The following is a 17,149-nucleotide window of genomic DNA, read 5'->3' as shown; positions in this document are numbered from 1 at the left end:
ATTATTTTATTCACACATCTAGAGGATGACATATTAATTGAGAAACAGTCGAGGGGCTATAATGTCTGTTTTCAAATAACCATAGGTCTCTGATGGGAAAACACATTTGCTTGTAAAATGAAAAAGGACAGTAAGGAAAATGGGTAGCAATGACGACGAGGCTAGGAAGAAGTACTGCTTAGTATTAAAATTCCAATTTTTGAAAGTGTTTTATCAGAAACTAGAGGCCATCTGAAAGGGCTGCTGAAAATAACGTTGATACCTTTTGGGGTAAGGGTATGTTCTCTATGACCGCTGCACTCTAAGACTCTAGATTTAAGTCAGAAAAATAAAATACCTTTTCTTTTTTAATATCTTGTAGTGCTTTACACTGCTCCTTCAATTGTTGTTCCTTCTTAGCTGATTCCTGCTCCAACGTAGCCTTGGCAGTCTTCAGGTCTTGAATCGATTTTTTTTGGTTTTCGATTTGACTTCTGTTTGAAATCAAGTCCTCCTGTGCTAGAGAAAGCTTCTCTTCTACAGACTTACAAAAACAAGTTCTCCAAATTACTATATGCTATTTTTTCAAAAAATTTCAACAGAAACATCATAGCTAATATAAGCACTATGGGAAGCATATTATAAACAGATACCCTTACAGAAAGATCAAGTAAAAGAGAAAAAATTCTAGGTTATTAATTCTCTTGCATATGGAAAACATTTATAGTATAAAACTCAAAACTGTAAGACTGAAGCAACTGCAAAACCTTCAGAAATCAATCTGTTAAGTATTTATTTACTGAATGTTTATTAGATCTTTAATAATGACTAGGTGATATGAAGGAATATCAAATAAGTTGGGACCATATCAAATATATTCAGAGAACATTAATGATTAGAGAGAAGATGGGGAGCCATGAAAGGGAGTCATTTTTAAAAAGTTATCATTAAAAGTTACATCATATACACATATATGTCTTGTAGGATCTATGACATCCCTTGGCATGCTAGGAATCTTTAATAAGTAAGATGGGTTTTTGTCTTGGAAAAAAAGTAATTCTATTTCACACCTACCAACCTGGGATCAGATAAAGTGAAAAAGAAAAGCCAGCCAGACAACTCAGGCTCTAATCCTGAGAATGGCATCTAATCTTTCCACCTACATGGTTGTCAGAAGTCCATAGTTACCAACTGTTCTGAGGCCCAAATATGTTGAGAAACTGAAGTTGAGTAAAGGGCAAGCTTTCTGACTGTCAGGTTACATTTTTAGGTACACATGGTAACAAGTGGGTACTGAGAATGGCAGGAACCTCACCACTCTCACCTGCTACTGCTAAGAATCAGTAGTGAAGAACCAACTCTAAGTTCATTTGAACTTCCCTAGGAATTTGCTTTTTTTTTTTTTTTTTTTAATTAACTTCCTAAGTAGTTCAGGTATATCTAGAATAAACTGGTCTTTCTTATTTGGAAATATAGGTCTTTTGAAAAAGAAGCAGAAGATATCATTCAGGAAAGGAGCCCTGCCAGTTAGGTTTGTACATGGTAAAGTAAGTATTCAATAAAAAAGGATGAAAAAAAAAAAAGAATGACAACCTTATTTAAGGGACTTCTTAAGATTTCTGAAAGAGAAAGTTTATTCCTTCAAATAACCCAATTCAGAAGTCTTTCTGATATAAATTAAATTCCAGTTCCCATGGCTGCCAGTAGAACACAAAGATACTAAGGCTTTTTTTTTTTTTTCCCCCCAGGGAACACCTAAAGACATTTACTCCTTTATCAATCAGGGAACTAAACATTTATTGAGTATATTGTTATGGTAGAGCAGGAAGATATAAGATGGTCCTTGACTTAAAGGAGCTTACTTGGTAGCCTGATAAACAGAACAAGGATGTCAAATGGAAGGTGAACAAGGTAGTAGTGTATATGCTATGTGCCAAACACACAGATTAACAGTGAGTCTGAGAGCTCTCTGTGCAATGTGGCTCACAGAAGTCTCTATGGTATATGTGGGAATTGACTGGGCTTCACCAAGAAGAGTAATTTCACATACAAAAAAAATTTGACAAAGTCTAGCCCATACAATCTATAGCAACTGTAATTAGGTAATAGAGGTCTTATTATAATGCTAAATACCAAGGTCTGGTAGAGCCTGCAAAGCAACCCCCATCCCTGACCACAAGAATTCCAAAATATCCATGGTTTAAGTAACAGCCTATAAAATTTTAAACTCACAAAACCGAGTGGCTAATTCTTTAAAGTCAAACTCAAAATCCTGATACTCCATGAAATCTTTTCTGAAGATGCCAAGACATATATATATATTGCTCTGCCTGCCTCTGAATATTTATCTAATATTTATCTATGTCATTCAACAGCATACTACCATGCATTTTAAATGTTGCTTTTATCCTTCTTTGTAGCAAAAAAATAGCATCTCTTCCCTTGGGAAAGCCCCTCTCCTGTTCCATGTATTTTTTTTTGGGGGGGGGGAGGTATCTTTAAGCCATCTACTCCAATTGGAATAGACAAGTCCTTGAGAATGGTTCAACTACCAACCTTAAATCTGATTACGCCAGGCGCATCATAGTTCCCCAGCTAAAGAAGAATTTCTGCAGTGTCCTGTGGTAGCTATTGATTTTTGTCTGCCCAGCAAATTTTCCCATTTACTTCTTTCAAAATAAAACCTTTAAATTCTTACTTTCTAATTTTTCTTAATGCCTGATGAAACGACAGAAGGGATAGTAGTAGGCTTTTTTTAAGATTCATATTTAATTCCAAACTTATCATCCTAGAATTTTCACTTAACTCAGGGTACAAAATGTATAGTTAAGTTCCACTTCTACCTTTTCTTAATAAGTAAGCATAAAAAAAAAACAAACCAAACCCATTGCCATCAAGTTGATTCTAACTCAAAGCCAATTTGAAATACCCAGTCAACAAACTTAAGTATTTCACAAATAATCCGGGAGATGGTGCTAAAGGCAAAGATCAGGCCAGACCATCTTCCATTCTATTGGTGTCCTGGAGTGTACATACAACCCACAGCCATGACTTAGGTAGGCAGGCAGCCTTGATTTAGGTAGGTGTCATATTGTCAGATTCTGAATATCTCTCCTTCTTTCTTACAAACAAGATCATAAAACATCACTGAGCAAAAAATATAATAATGGTTGATAGTCATCTCTCATTCTGTTCTATAAATATCATTTGAACTTCCCTAGGAATATGCATTTTTTTTTTTTTTTAATTAACTTCCTAAGTAGTTCAGGTACTTCTCGCTTTGGAGCCATTAGTTTAGAATTTACCACTCTTCTATTTTGTTGGGGGGAAAAAAAAAGATTCTGGTGAACTGGTAGCAAAAAAATAAAGAATTAAAGGCCCTATGAGTATGAAGAACTCAGATGTAACCATGGTTCTATTATTGTGTAGCACTGGGCCTGTCACAATCAAGCTGAGCCTTGGTTGCCTCATCCATAATAGGAGAGCTTTGCAATAGAGGATCTATCCAAGGCCTCTTAACAGTTCTAAAACTTTATAACAGCCTTGTCCTCCTTTTTTCTTTTTGCCCGTATTTATATTTAAATTATTCATTCATGAATAAAATTACTATATGATATAACTTTCAGACATAATAATATGTGTTGCTTAATAAGAGAATATTGACTTAAGAGACATAAATCCTGTTATTATGTCATGTTCTTGGGTAAATAGTACACTCATATGAAAAAAGAGTGATTTCTACAGGACTTTTATAATCTATCATCAAGTTTCCACTCTTCTATTGCCTAAATATCTTTTAAATTCATCCACTTTTCTCCATCCTTACTGCTATTATCTGTGCGAGTCTCACTCCCTCATCTCACTACACTCAGCCATGCTCTTCCACAATCCATCCCTTATCCTGTGGCCAGTCATTTGCCTAAAATACAAATTTGAGCACATCCTTTCAGGGGTTCCCCACTGGCTTTAGGATAGAGTCCAAACTCCTCCCACAAGTCTTCCCTGCTTTTCAACAGTGTTATAAAATAATAATAATAATATAATAAAGCTACTTAGAGAGATGAGCAAATAAGACATCACCTAAAGGCCAGGCAGTATTTTTTCTAACAACTCTTGCTAATTTTGAATTTACTGTCTCCTGGCTTTGCTTATTGCCATTGCAGCACCTTTTCTTAACTGTGCCCTGCTCTGAAGTGACCTTTCTCAGAACTCTCTGCGTATTCAAATTCTACACATCCTGCAGAACCTAGTTAAGTCCGACATCCTTCACAAAACCTTATCAATAACAGCTCACAAATAACATACATATATTTAATATTTAATACTATGTGTAAGATATATTCTTAAATATTTTGTGGTTTTCAACAGTCTTTTGCAGTAACACACTTTAAAGAAAAAAACAAACATAGGAAAGAAACAGCAAGGTGTGTGTCACCTTGACACACACCAAAAAAACAGAAAAAAGAACTGGCTAAATCTTCTGTAAGAGAATACAAATGTTCCATTTCCCTAGAGAACTGATATGTCATGCTATATAAAAAGTGCTTACCATTTTTTATACCCTTAATTTTAATAAATGTGATACCTTATCTAATCAAATAGTCTTGTCAAAGATAAAGTTTCCATACATGTATGCTCAAGGTTAAGTTTATTTTGACCTAGAACCTCCTAATTTTAGTCATCAGGCCTTTTGGTCATCTTGGGAAGGAGAGAAATATATAAAACTAAAGTCAGTATTGCCTGACAAGCAACAGCAAAAGTGCTTGCATTTTTACAAATAGTTTACATTTAAAATTCCTAAGTTTTTCTAACAGCAGCCCATTTTTTAAGTTATTTTCACATAAAGACAGTAAAGTCCTTAGATATGCTAATACATACCAACCCTTTATCATATGATTAGTAATTAATATATTTCCAAATTGTTTTCTATTACAGATTCGTTATTTTAAGTATCCATATTTATACATATATTTTGTTATAAGATAAAACAATTTAATAAAAGAAGCATGATACCCCAAAATGCCCGTTTGATAGAAAACAACCATAGTATCCCATAAATACTAACATTCTCTTGCTCATCTGAGTTCAAATCAACTATTTAATGAATGTTTGTACAAAACTTATTGAGTTTTTTATGACATAATATGGTTTACTATACCTTAAGATCTTGTCTTGTGGCTAGAAGCTCAGATTCCTTTCCGTAGAAATCAGACCGAAGCTGTTTCAGATTTTCCTGACTTTTTTCAAAGGTGTTTTGTAATACTGATATTTTCTCTTTCTCTGCTGTGAGCTGATGTGCTGCCTGTGTTAATTGCTGTTGAAGTTTATTCTCAAGCTCTGTCTGAAACATACAAGAGTTATATAAAACATTATGCACATCAAAAACCAATTATGAATATAAAAAGAAATCCACACAACTAAGAAGATTCCTGAGAACAAACCGAATTGCATTTATATCCTGAAGTTCTTTTACTTCAATAAAGAATAACTTACTGGAGGCCTCACTCTAGCTGATTTTAGAACCTATTATACCACCACAGTAGTCAAAACAGCCTGGTACTGGTACAACAACAGATACATAGACCAATGGAACAGAACTGAGAATCCAGATATAAATCCATCAACATATGAGCAGTTGATATTTGACAAAGGTCCCAAATCAATTAAATGGGAAAAGATAGTCTTTTTAACAAACGGTTCTGGCATAAATGCAAAAAAAAATGAAACAAGACCTATACCTCACACCATGCACAAAAATGAACTCAAAATGGATCAAAAGCCTAAATATAAAATCTAAAACGATAAAGATCATGGAAGAAAAAAATAGGGACAACATTAGGAGCTCTAATACATGGCATAAACAGTATACAAAACATTACTAACAATGCAGAAGAAAAACTAGATAACTGGGAGCTCCTAAAAATCAAACACCTATGCTCAACCAAAGACTTCACCAAAAGAGTAAAAAGATTACCTACACAGTAGGAAAAAGTTCTTAGCTATGACATTTCCGATTAGCACCTGATCTCTAAAATCTACATAATACTGCAAAAACTCAACTACAAAAAGACAAATAACCCAATTAAAAAATGGGCAAAAGATATGAACAGACACTTCATTAAAGGACACACTCAGGTAGCTAACAGATACATGAGGAAATGCTCATGACCATTAGCCATTACAGAAATGCAAATCAAAACTACAATGAGATTCCATATCACTCCAACAAGGCTGGCAGTAATCCAAAAAACACAAAATAATAAATGTTGGAGAGGCTCTAGGGAGACTGGAACACTTCTACACTGCTGATAGGAATGTAAAATGGTACAACCACTTTGGATATTGATTTGGCGCTTCCTTAAAAAGCTAGAAATAGAACTACCATATGATCCAGCAATCCGACTCCTTGGAATACATCCTAGAGAAATAAGAGCCTTTACACAAACAAATATATGCACACTCATGTTCACTGCAGCACTGTTTACAATAGCAAAAAGATGGAAGCAACCAAGGTGCCCATCAACGGATGAATGGATAAATAAATTATGGTATATTCACACAATGGAATACTACACATCGATAAAGAACAGTGAGGAATCTGTGAAACATTTCATAACATGGAGGAATCTGGAAGGCATTATGCTGTGTGAAATTAGTCAGCTGCAAAAGGATAAATATTGCATAAAACTATTATTATAAGAACTCAAGAAATAGTTTAAACAGATAAGAAAACATTCTTTTGTAGTTTCGAGGGGGGAAGGGAGGGAGGGAGGGAGAGGTGTATTCACTAATTAGATAGTAGATAAGAACTACTTTAGGTGAAGGGAAAGGCAACACACAATACAGGAGAGGTCAGCACAACTGGACGAAACCAAAAGCAAAGAAGTTTCCTAAATAAAATGAATGCTTCAAAGACCAGTACAACAGGGGTGGGGGTTTGGGGGCCACGGTTTCAGGGGACACCTAAGTTAATTGTCATAATAAAATCTATTAAGAAAACATTCTGCATCCCAGTTTGGAGAGTGGCGTCTGGGGTCCTAAACGCTAGCAAGCAGCCATCTAAGATGCATCAATTCGTCTCAACCTACCTGGAGCAAAGGAGAATGAAGAACACCAAGGACACAAGGTAATTATGAGCCCGAGAGTCGGAAAGGGCCACATAAACCAAAGACTACAGCAGCCTGAGACCAGAAGAACTAGATGGTGCCCAGCTATAACCAATGCCTGCCCTAACAGGGAACACAACAGGTAATCCCTGAGGGAGCAGGAGAGCAGCAGGATACAGACCCCAAATTCTTGTACAAAGACCACACTTAATGGTCTGACTGAGACTAGAAGGACCCTGGTGGTCATGGCCCCCAGGCCTTCTGTTAGCCCAAGACAAGAACCATTCCTGAAGCTAACTCTCCAGACAGGGATTGGGCTGGATAATAGGATAGAAAAAGATGCTGGTGAAGAATGAGCTTCTTGGATCAAGTAGACACTTGAGAAAAAAAGAAGGAATAACTTACTTAACCATATAGTTATAAAATCAAAGTTACAAGGTCAAATACTTCCCAATTTAAAAAAACCAAGAATGCCAAAGCAATTAAAAAAAGAACAAAAGCAATTTGCTGGGGAAGTCCTCAGTATCAATAACTCAGGAGACTGACAGTAACAATTATGTTCTAATGGGGTATGCAGTGCTAGATGCCTCAGAAGATATAATTTAAGGTTGAACTAAGGGAAACTTCTACACGAAAGCTATTTTAAAAAGCCACTACCATATTGAAGCATATAATCTCTACTCCTTGAGACTCAAGAACAAATTAGGAAATTTCTGCAAATCATGTTTATTAATATCAAGACAGAAAAAAAGTAGGTCCGATTATTCTAAACTCTAGATTTGCCTTTAGTCGTTAAGAATCAGGAGATACGTAAAAATTATGACAATTAAAATATGGGTATGCATACTATAAAAATAAGCAGCTGGCTTTTAAAATAAATACACTACTTCAATGAAACTGCTGTTAGGGACACCCGTGACCACCATGTTCCAAAATTCAACATTCTTGTCCATGGTCACATCTTACTTGACCTCTTAGCAATACTTCACACAGTTGATTATATCCCCTCCTAGAAACATTTAGAAACATCTTCTCCAACCTGGTTTCTGGGGTCCTTTGTGTTTTAGGTTCTCCTCCTACCTCACTGGCCATTCCTTCTCAAAATCTTTTACTAGCTCATTTTCTTCTGCTTGATCTCTATATACCATAGGATCCCAGGGTTCCAATCCTGGCCCTCTTTTATTCTATATATACTCTTTCCCTATAAGAACTTCATCTAAACCCATGGCTTTACATATCTTCTATTTACAATTGACTCCTGAATTTATGTCTCTAGGCTCCCACCTCTCTGCCTGAAGTCTGCTCCACTTGGATGACTGACAGATTGCTATCGCAAGCAGAATGCTTGATTCCTGACAGCACCCTTTCACATAAAAAACAAACAAAAAACTGCTCCTTCCCCAACATATGGCATTACCATCCCACTTACATAAGCTACAAACTTAGTTATTCTTGGTTCCTCTTTCCATTATCTCTCACCATCTAATCTACCAACTCCTGATAACTAACTCCTAAAATTTATCACTAAATCATTTGCTACTAACTCTTTAATTCACGCTTTTTTTTTTTTTTATCATCATGCGCTGTCTGGACTACTGCAATAGTTTTCAATGCCTTTCCCTGCTTCCCCCTTTATCACCTTTTAGACAGATTTCATGATTCTCAGCTCAAAATTCTCTACTGATTCTAATTGTCTGTAGAACAAAATACATCATTTTGTGTTAAGATCTACAAGGTTTCATGTATATAATCTGGCTCTTTTCTAGGTTCTCCAAGTTCATCTCATCTTACTCTTCCTCTCTCTCCTACACTCAACCTGTACTAGTCTGTTTTTAGAAAACACCAAGCTTGTTCTATCCTCAAGGCCTTTGCACAGTTGTTCCCCCTGATCTTTGTATGGCTAAACCTTGTAATTTATGCCTCAGCTCAAATCTCCTCAGACAGGCTTCTTCGGTAGCCCAACCTTTAGTAGGACTCTCTCCCATAACTACCTTTCACATCACCCTGTTTTGTTTCTTTCCCCAGTAAAGTGTAAGCTCCATTAGAACAAGCCCTTTTCTGTTTTGTTCACTGCTATATCACCAGCATCTAGAATCATGTCATGACACAAAATTGGTGCCTACTAACATTTCTTGAATAAATGAGTGAATGGCAAACAGATTGGAAGTGAAAAAGCAAGTACCTGGGACACCTATTAAGAAGCTATTGCAATGACCCAGAAAAAAAAAAGAACATAATAGCCTGAACTAAGGCTGTGGCAGAGCTCTGGTGGTGCAGTGGTTAAGAGCTTGGCTGCTAACCAAAAGGTCAGCAATTCGAATCCACCAGGTGCTCCTTGGAAACCCTATGGGGCAGTTCTACTCTGTCCTATAGAGTCATTATGAGTCAGAATCAACTCGATGGCAACGGGTACAGGTAAGGCTGCGGCAGTGGTAAATGAGAAGACAAGATGAATCCAAGAGAGCTAGGAGGAGGACTGATAAAAATTGGTGCTTACTACCTATCACCATACTTATTCAATCTGTATGCTGAGCAAATAATCTAAGAAGCTGGACTACATGAAGAAAAATGTGGCATCTGGACTGCAAGTAGACTCTTTAACAACCCGCAATACGCAGATGACACAACCTTGCTTGCTGAAAGTGAAGAGGACCTGAAGCACTTACTGATGAAGATCAAAGACTATGGCCTTCAGTATGGATTACACCTCAAAATAAAGAGAACAAAAACACTCACAACTGGGCCAATAAGCAACATCATGATAAACAGTGAAGATACTGAGATTGTCAAGGAATTTTTTTTACTTGGATTCACAACCAACATCATGGAAGCAAGAGTTAAGAAATCAAATGACGCATTGCATTGGGCAAATCTGATGCAAAAGACCTCTTTGAAGTGTTAAAAAGCAAAGATATCACTTTAAGGACTAAGCTGTACCTTACCCAAGCCACGGTATTTTCAATCGCCTCATATGCAATGTTATAATAAAAGGAAGACCAAAGAAGAACTTATGCCTTTGACTTATGGTGTTGGCAAAGAATATTGAATATACCATGGACTGCCAAAAGAGTGAACAAATTCTTGGAAGAAATACAGCCAGGGTGCTCCTTGGAAGTGAGGAAAGCAAGACTTCATCTCAAGTACTTTGGACATGTTATCAGGTGGGATCAGTTCCTGGAGAAGGACATCATGCTTGGTAAAGGAGAGTGTCAGTGAAAAAGAGAAAGACCCTCAACGAGACAGACTAACACAGTGGCTGCAACAATGGGCTCCAGCATGACAATGATCATGAGGATGGTGCAGGACCAGGCAGTGTTTTGTTCTGTTGTACGTAAGTTTGCTATGAGTCGGAACTGACTCGACAGCACCTCACAACAACAATAAGCCTGTGGCAGGGATAGGGTTGATCTCCCTACACATTATTTGATGACATCCCATGTTCTCTCCCTTTCGTAGAGTTCTTCTTCTAATTTTGATTCTTCATATTGAAGAATCCTAGACGATGTTTTTATGTTGAATACTGTAGGCATACTGCACTTGAAAGTGTTCTTTTGTAGAATATGCTTTCTTTAACATTTTTCACAAACTTCATTTTCTTTCCCTTTAATCACTACCATAGCTCTCACCTATGCCCTCTTTAAGGTCTCAGTGATGACCACAGTTGTCCCCTTTGGCTCATGTTTGGGATTCAACATCTTCCCTCTGACTGACAAACTGATTTATTCATTCATCCATTCAAAAGAAAAAAAAAAAAAAACGAGAACTTACTTTCTAGAAAAGACACAGTTCCTTGACTTCAAGGGACTCAAATCTATTAGCAGCCCTACAGGACAGAGTAGACTGCCTGACGAGGTTATCAAGGTTGTAATCTTTATAGAATCAGATTGCCACATCTTTCTCCCATGGAGTGGCTGGTGGGTTCGAACCACCAACCTTTAAGTCGGCAGCTGAGCACTTAACCACTGCACCACCAGGGCCCCTTAAGTCTTTCAGTAGGGAAGTTAAATAAGGAAACAGACAAATGCAATAGGTTGATAACTGCTTTAATAGAAGTCAATCTAAAGTTCCAAAGGAGAATACAGGCAGGTCAGTCATCTATAATTTATCCTTCACAAACTGATTGGGTTTTGCTCTAAAACATGTCTAACCACATTTCTCCCTTCTTAAAAAGCTTTAGTTTTCTAATGCTTAAAAATTTTATGTACAAATAACTACACAACAATCATTGTGATCTGGCTTCATCCCACAACTTCTCCACTTACTGCACTCCAAAAGCTAATGTTCTGTAATGACATTAGCTATTGGAGTGCAGTAAGTGGAGAAGTTGCAAACTTTGCTGTTTTTTCCTCCCCTTGCAACGTCTAATTTTCCCCTTTCACTAACTTTTCAAAATTATAATCATCTTCAAAGGACCCCTTAAAATGTTACCTCCTCTAGAAAGTCACTTCTGATCACTCCAGTCAAAATTTCCATCAAGTTCCCATTTTTCTTATATTTCTATTTAAGTTCTTGCTTCATTTTCCCTTATATTACAGTTTCCTTCTTTACATACCTGCTTCCTTATTAAATTATAAGTAACTTGAGAGTAGGAGGTTATATCTTATGTATGCTGTATTCCCACATTATGTTTTGAATAAAGTTGGTGCAGGGACTGTTGACTTATAGACTGCTTGCTAGATCTTTGATCAGTGGCTACCAAACAATCTTATGGCAACATCTCTTCTTAGATATGCATATGTACACATACATGTATACCTGTGTGTTTTATATGTGTGTGTGTGTGTGTGTAGATACACATCTATACCAATTTAAACATTATCCTTATTTTTCTTATTTCCCTTTGTCATGGGCCACCACTGCATGATTCACCACTCTGATGTTTCCTAAATCACGCTTTGCTATTATACTTCCATATAATATCCAACAACTTGTTTTATTTCCACAATACAGTAAGCACAGTACTAAGTACCTTAAATACATTATCTAAGTTCTTACAACTCTATGACTGTACTTTTTTTTAACTCAAAAAAATGAATTATTTCCCTGTGGCCGTAAAGTTAATGTATGTCACAAATTAATATGCACATAGCAACAGCAGGGAAAAACTCAGTTTGTTCAAATATTTTATTTTAAGTATAAAACCACCAATCTATTTTTATCAACTCTTGGACTGGACAAGTATTAAAATCTTTTTAAGAATGAAAAATGGATCCCTCATAATAGAATAGATTTGGAAATGGAAACCACTGGGATGTAACTTAAAATATCAGTTTTAACTATATGATTCTTGCAGTACTGATTTTTTTTTTAATATTTACCACTTTGTGATTTTTGTTCTTGATCATCTTCCCTTAATAAAGATAATCTATATGCAAAATATCTTCAAAATTTCCTAATACACTAGAAATGTTACATAAATTATTCCCTAGCTTTATGTTATTTTACAAAAAGGTAGTTTCATGTCAATCTAAAAAGACAAACGATTAGTGCAGACGTTTAAATAAGAATAATCTGACAATATGATTATACTGAATGGAAATTCAGACTTAGATATGTAATCATATAATCAGGTGCTTTTATACATTTTAACTGAGAAATATTTTGAGTATGTCTTAACTTTTCTATGTTACAGCTATTCTATGTTAATCATCCTATTATCTTAATTGCAAAGTTTTTCTTCTAATTAAAAGTAAACAAATATCATATCACTACCTTCTCTGAAACAGCAATTTTAATTTCTCCTTGGAGTGCTTCAATTTGCTTTTTCTTCTGTTCACTCAATTGCTTTAGCTCCTTTATGTTTCCCTGAAGTTGTTGCTCTTCTTTTTCCTTTTGTTTTAAAGTATTTTGGGCCCGTACGACTTGTTCTTGCATTGAATTAACCTCCAACTTCAACTGACGAGATGTCTAAAACAAAATAAAAGCTCTTTGGGATTCATTCAACAAATATTTATTTACGACCTAGTACACGTCAGGCACATTGAAACTCCTGAGCCTGTTGGCTACAGGTCATCAGTAGTAAACAAAAGGAAAAGCTCCCTCACGGAGCTTTCATAACTGACATTATTTGCTGTTAGAAAACATGATGAATTAATCTTCAATATTTGCTTAATCCTACCTCCCTTTCTTTTTTTTTGAACTTATAAATGTATATTTGAATACAGCTTGTCAATGAACTAGACTACTACTCCTTTGTATCACAGGAAATAGAAACGGAAGCATCAATCTCTAAAGTGCTGGCATGTCTATTGTTTTACAAGAATATTCTGAAGAAGCTACTGAGCCTATAAGCCACAGGTAATCAGAAAGAATAGCTCCATATTAACTATGATAAAAATCATTTTGGTAAACATATTTAGCATCTGTCAACACTAAACTACATTGCACAATAGTTATGTCATTTGGAAATCTGGGGCATATTTTGTTACTAGTTTATGTCTGCAATCCACTAGAATACATTTCTGTTCAAAATTGGACATCACAAAGAAGTCACACTGAGGTTCCTCAGTAGCCAAGATGGTCTACTGCTACCTCCTGCCCTTTCAGCCAAAGTCATGTTTTCATGTTCATGCATATTTCATTAAAAATCTAGTTTGAACATTTGACTATATTGTTAATTTTGAAAAAGTTTCAGCACTATATATGGATGCCTCAGCTTATTCCTAATGCACAGGGAGATATTTTTGTGAAATGCATGAGTTAAGACAGTGTAACAATAATGATGATTTAAAAAAAAAGCATAGTTAGTATTCTAATCATTTAAACATACGAGCCCATTTATTTCTCAAAATAACTCTACAGATTCTATTATTAGCCCCATTTTACTGCTGAGGAAACTGAAGCATAGAGAGATTAAGTAATCTGCCCAAGGCAAGGCAAAACAGAAATAAACGGCATAGCCAGGGTGTAAATCTGGACAATTTAGATTTGTCACTTGAGCATTGGATAATTTCTCCACTTACCAGCACAGGTGACTTCTTTCAATCAACAACCAAAATACAATCACATCAAACACTTTCCAGGACTGGGTTTTGTTGGTTTATCAAATCAGATTTCTAGAAAGCTACATGCCTGGACCTTAGCTTCCAAATGATATAACACACAGAGAATAACAACCATATATTATATCCATTTTTTCCCTTGTTTCCTTGTTTGTTTGTTTTTGCTGGAGATCAATAAAAGCATTAGCCATAGAAATGTCTCTTGGTGTTACATACCATTATCAAATATACTATTAATATAAATGTCCGTGAGATAGAGTCCTGGAAAGGTAATTTCAGTGGAAAGTCTATGAAGATTTTTTTTTTCCAACCATATGATGTTGAGATAGATTACCTAACCATAACTCTATAGTTAGTTGACTCACTTTTCTACCCTTATGAATTGTATTCCATTATTTGAGTCTTTTATAATTAACTAGCTTAAATCTTTTTAGTAGTAGGTAGAACATAAAAAAACAATTATAAACTATGTATATGTGATCTATCACATTTCAGAGAAATAAACTTTTCTTTCGCCTAAGTACAACTTGAAAATAACCAACACAAACAAACAAACCTGTTGCCGTGGAGTTGATTCTGACTCATAGCAACCCTATAGGACAGAAGAGAACTGCCCCATGGGGTTTTCAAGGAGCAGCTGGTGGATTTGAACTACCAACCTTTCGGTTAGCAGCCTGAGCTCTTAACCACTGGGATACCAGGGCTCCAATGTGAAAATATAAAAGTCATTATGCTTCACATATTTTATGTAACAGAAAAAAGAAAATCATACCTCCTTCTCTTGTTCAAGTGACTTTTTCAGTTCATTCTGTTCTTTAAGTGTGGTTTCCATCTGTACTTGAAGTTGATGCTTCAATTCTTTGCAAGTTTTTTCCTTAAAAAATGGAAATTATATAACACGGAAAATATTTATGGTAAGTTTAAAAAGTTTATTATTTATATTTAGTAGTATCCATGGAAGGAAATAAACTAAAATCATTTATGGGCTAAGATAGGATAGGATCATCCCTTTCAATAATAAAAAAAAATTATAAAAAATATTATAGCAAAAGGCTAAGGGCTTCCACCATCAACCAAGTTCTTGACATAAAAAGAAAAGGGCAATGATTTCATTCTATTATTCTCTCAGGTGTTTATACTCACTCTCAGAGACTAGAACATAAAGTTAATGCTTCTACAGTATACATAAGCAATACGTACTCGAAGACAAATCACCATAAAATATTTTAGGCATCTAAAAATGTGGTTTTCAAAGTTTTCTAATTAAAATATTTTAGAATACTTTGGAAACCATATTTTTATGTCACAGAATTAATTATAACTAATTAACTTGTCATAATATTTTAAAAAAGTAAAACAGTGGACTTCAAGAAAATGGAAGTAAAATTATAGAAAGAAGAAAGCACTAAAACAATAAATTTTAAAATCACACATAACTAAAGAGGGAAGATGTACAGATAGAAGATGTTTTCTCCAAACAGAAAGGAGCACAGAGGCCACATACCACGTATTTATTTGAAACTACTAAACGAAATACTCTCACTGACCTTTATATTGAGAGCAAAAGAGCTTAACTTTTGTTGTCATTCTATGCTATTCCACGTTAAAATATTCCTGAGAATACCTTCTCATGTAATTTTCTGAGACGGCAATTTTTTCCCTAAAGTTTAAATGTTTTATGGTTTTATGATATCTCTAACAAATGTAGAAGGCGTGCGTTATTTGCATAAAAATATGGTATCCAGAATTTTAGAATGCTCAAAAGAATGAGAAAGTTTTTAGTAAAGAGTTATCAAGACCTTTCTGGTCTTTTCATCTGCCCTCCAGACAAGTGAATATTTCAATTATTAGTTGTATTCTCTGTGGACAAACACACTGAAGTCTCTCCCAAATCTAGCATCATACCAGCAACAGAGGACGACTGTTATATTCAAGAGAAAATGCACTTGGCATTTAAAAAATCATATACACATATTTGTGTGTTTGTGTGTGTGTGTGTATGCCATTATCTTGGGCTATCTTTTTCTCAAGTTAAGCAATTCTAATCCTTCATAAAAACTATTTTACGTCATCTAAATGTTGGGTTAAAAGTCAACAGCAAATTAGGCAGAAAAACCAGGGAATTTTAAATGAAATATTCACTTCTTCCTGAGAAGTAAATGTAAGCAACTAACCAATTCTAATATAGCAGTTTTTCCTTTCTGATTTTCCTTTTCAAGCTCACTCTTCGAGTTTTTCAAAGAATCAGAAACTTCTGATAATTTCTCTTTCGTTGCAGAAAGTTCTTTTATTAGAGTTTCTTTCTCCATCTTCACTTTCTTTAGTTCTGTTGCTGCTGCTTGAATTCTATCATTCAATTCCTGGTGCTGTATCTTTGCATCTTGATTTAAATTTTCAATTTCTTGTTTAAGGATTACTGTTTCTTCCTCTTGCTTGGTAAGCATTTGCTTAGTATTTTCGAGGGCTTCAGATTTTTTCTGCAGATCCAATTTTGTACTGGATACTCTAAATACATAAGAAATAGTTTTTTTTTTTTTTTAAAAGAATGCATAATTTATCATCCCTAATTTTCCCTTAAATTAATAATAAATCCATTGATTTTTGAAACGTTCTTATGTAATACAGAAGTAAAATAATAATGCAATTTCATAAAACTAGAAAAATGGCTCAGATTACCTGACTTGAGAATTTAACAGATGAAGATGATTTTCTTCAAGTTGTATAAATTAATGGCAAAGTCAAGACCATCTAAGCCTTCTGACCTAATCTGGTCTAGTCCACTACAACAGATCCCCAAAAGGAAACTATGTTTATATAGCACAGCCTCTCATCTACAACAGCCAGAAAAATTCTTTCCATGGACCCTAAAGAACCTATACTTTGTGTTAGCCCTGAGCACACACAGGTCTTTGCCTCTTTCTGTGCAAAGATAAAACACATTATCTGTTTGACAAGTCTTAAATTTCAAAACACTTAAAGAAAAAAATAAAGTAAAAAAATCAAAGACATTTTATTTCTAGGTCAGGAAAGAAAAAAGATTTACTTTAATCACAGAACCTACTA

The 17,149-nt window shown here is 35.1% G+C and overlaps 1 protein-coding gene across 8 annotated transcripts in view; it reads right to left on the bottom strand.

Annotated features, from left to right (window-relative positions):
- The window catches only part of EEA1 (early endosome antigen 1), a 334,017-nt gene that overhangs the window by 11,782 nt on the left and 305,086 nt on the right, over positions 1-17,149 (bottom strand). For all 8 annotated transcript variants that reach the window (XM_064283738.1, XM_064283737.1, XM_064283739.1 and 5 more), the window contains 5 exons: positions 16,261-16,591; positions 14,859-14,960; positions 12,798-12,992; positions 5,138-5,320; positions 338-523 (listed from right to left, as the gene is read on the bottom strand). In XM_064283738.1, coding sequence (XP_064139808.1) covers positions 338-523; positions 5,138-5,320; positions 12,798-12,992; positions 14,859-14,960; positions 16,261-16,591 — 997 coding nt within the window. The remainder of the gene's footprint in view (positions 1-337; positions 524-5,137; positions 5,321-12,797; positions 12,993-14,858; positions 14,961-16,260; positions 16,592-17,149) is intronic.

The sequence above is a fragment of the Loxodonta africana genome, chromosome 4 (assembly GCF_030014295.1).
Source record: "Loxodonta africana isolate mLoxAfr1 chromosome 4, mLoxAfr1.hap2, whole genome shotgun sequence".
NCBI classification, from domain to species: Eukaryota; Metazoa; Chordata; class Mammalia; order Proboscidea; family Elephantidae; genus Loxodonta; species Loxodonta africana.
The sequence above is the reverse complement of the archived record's forward strand: the minus strand, read 5'-3'. Positions and strand labels throughout refer to the sequence as shown.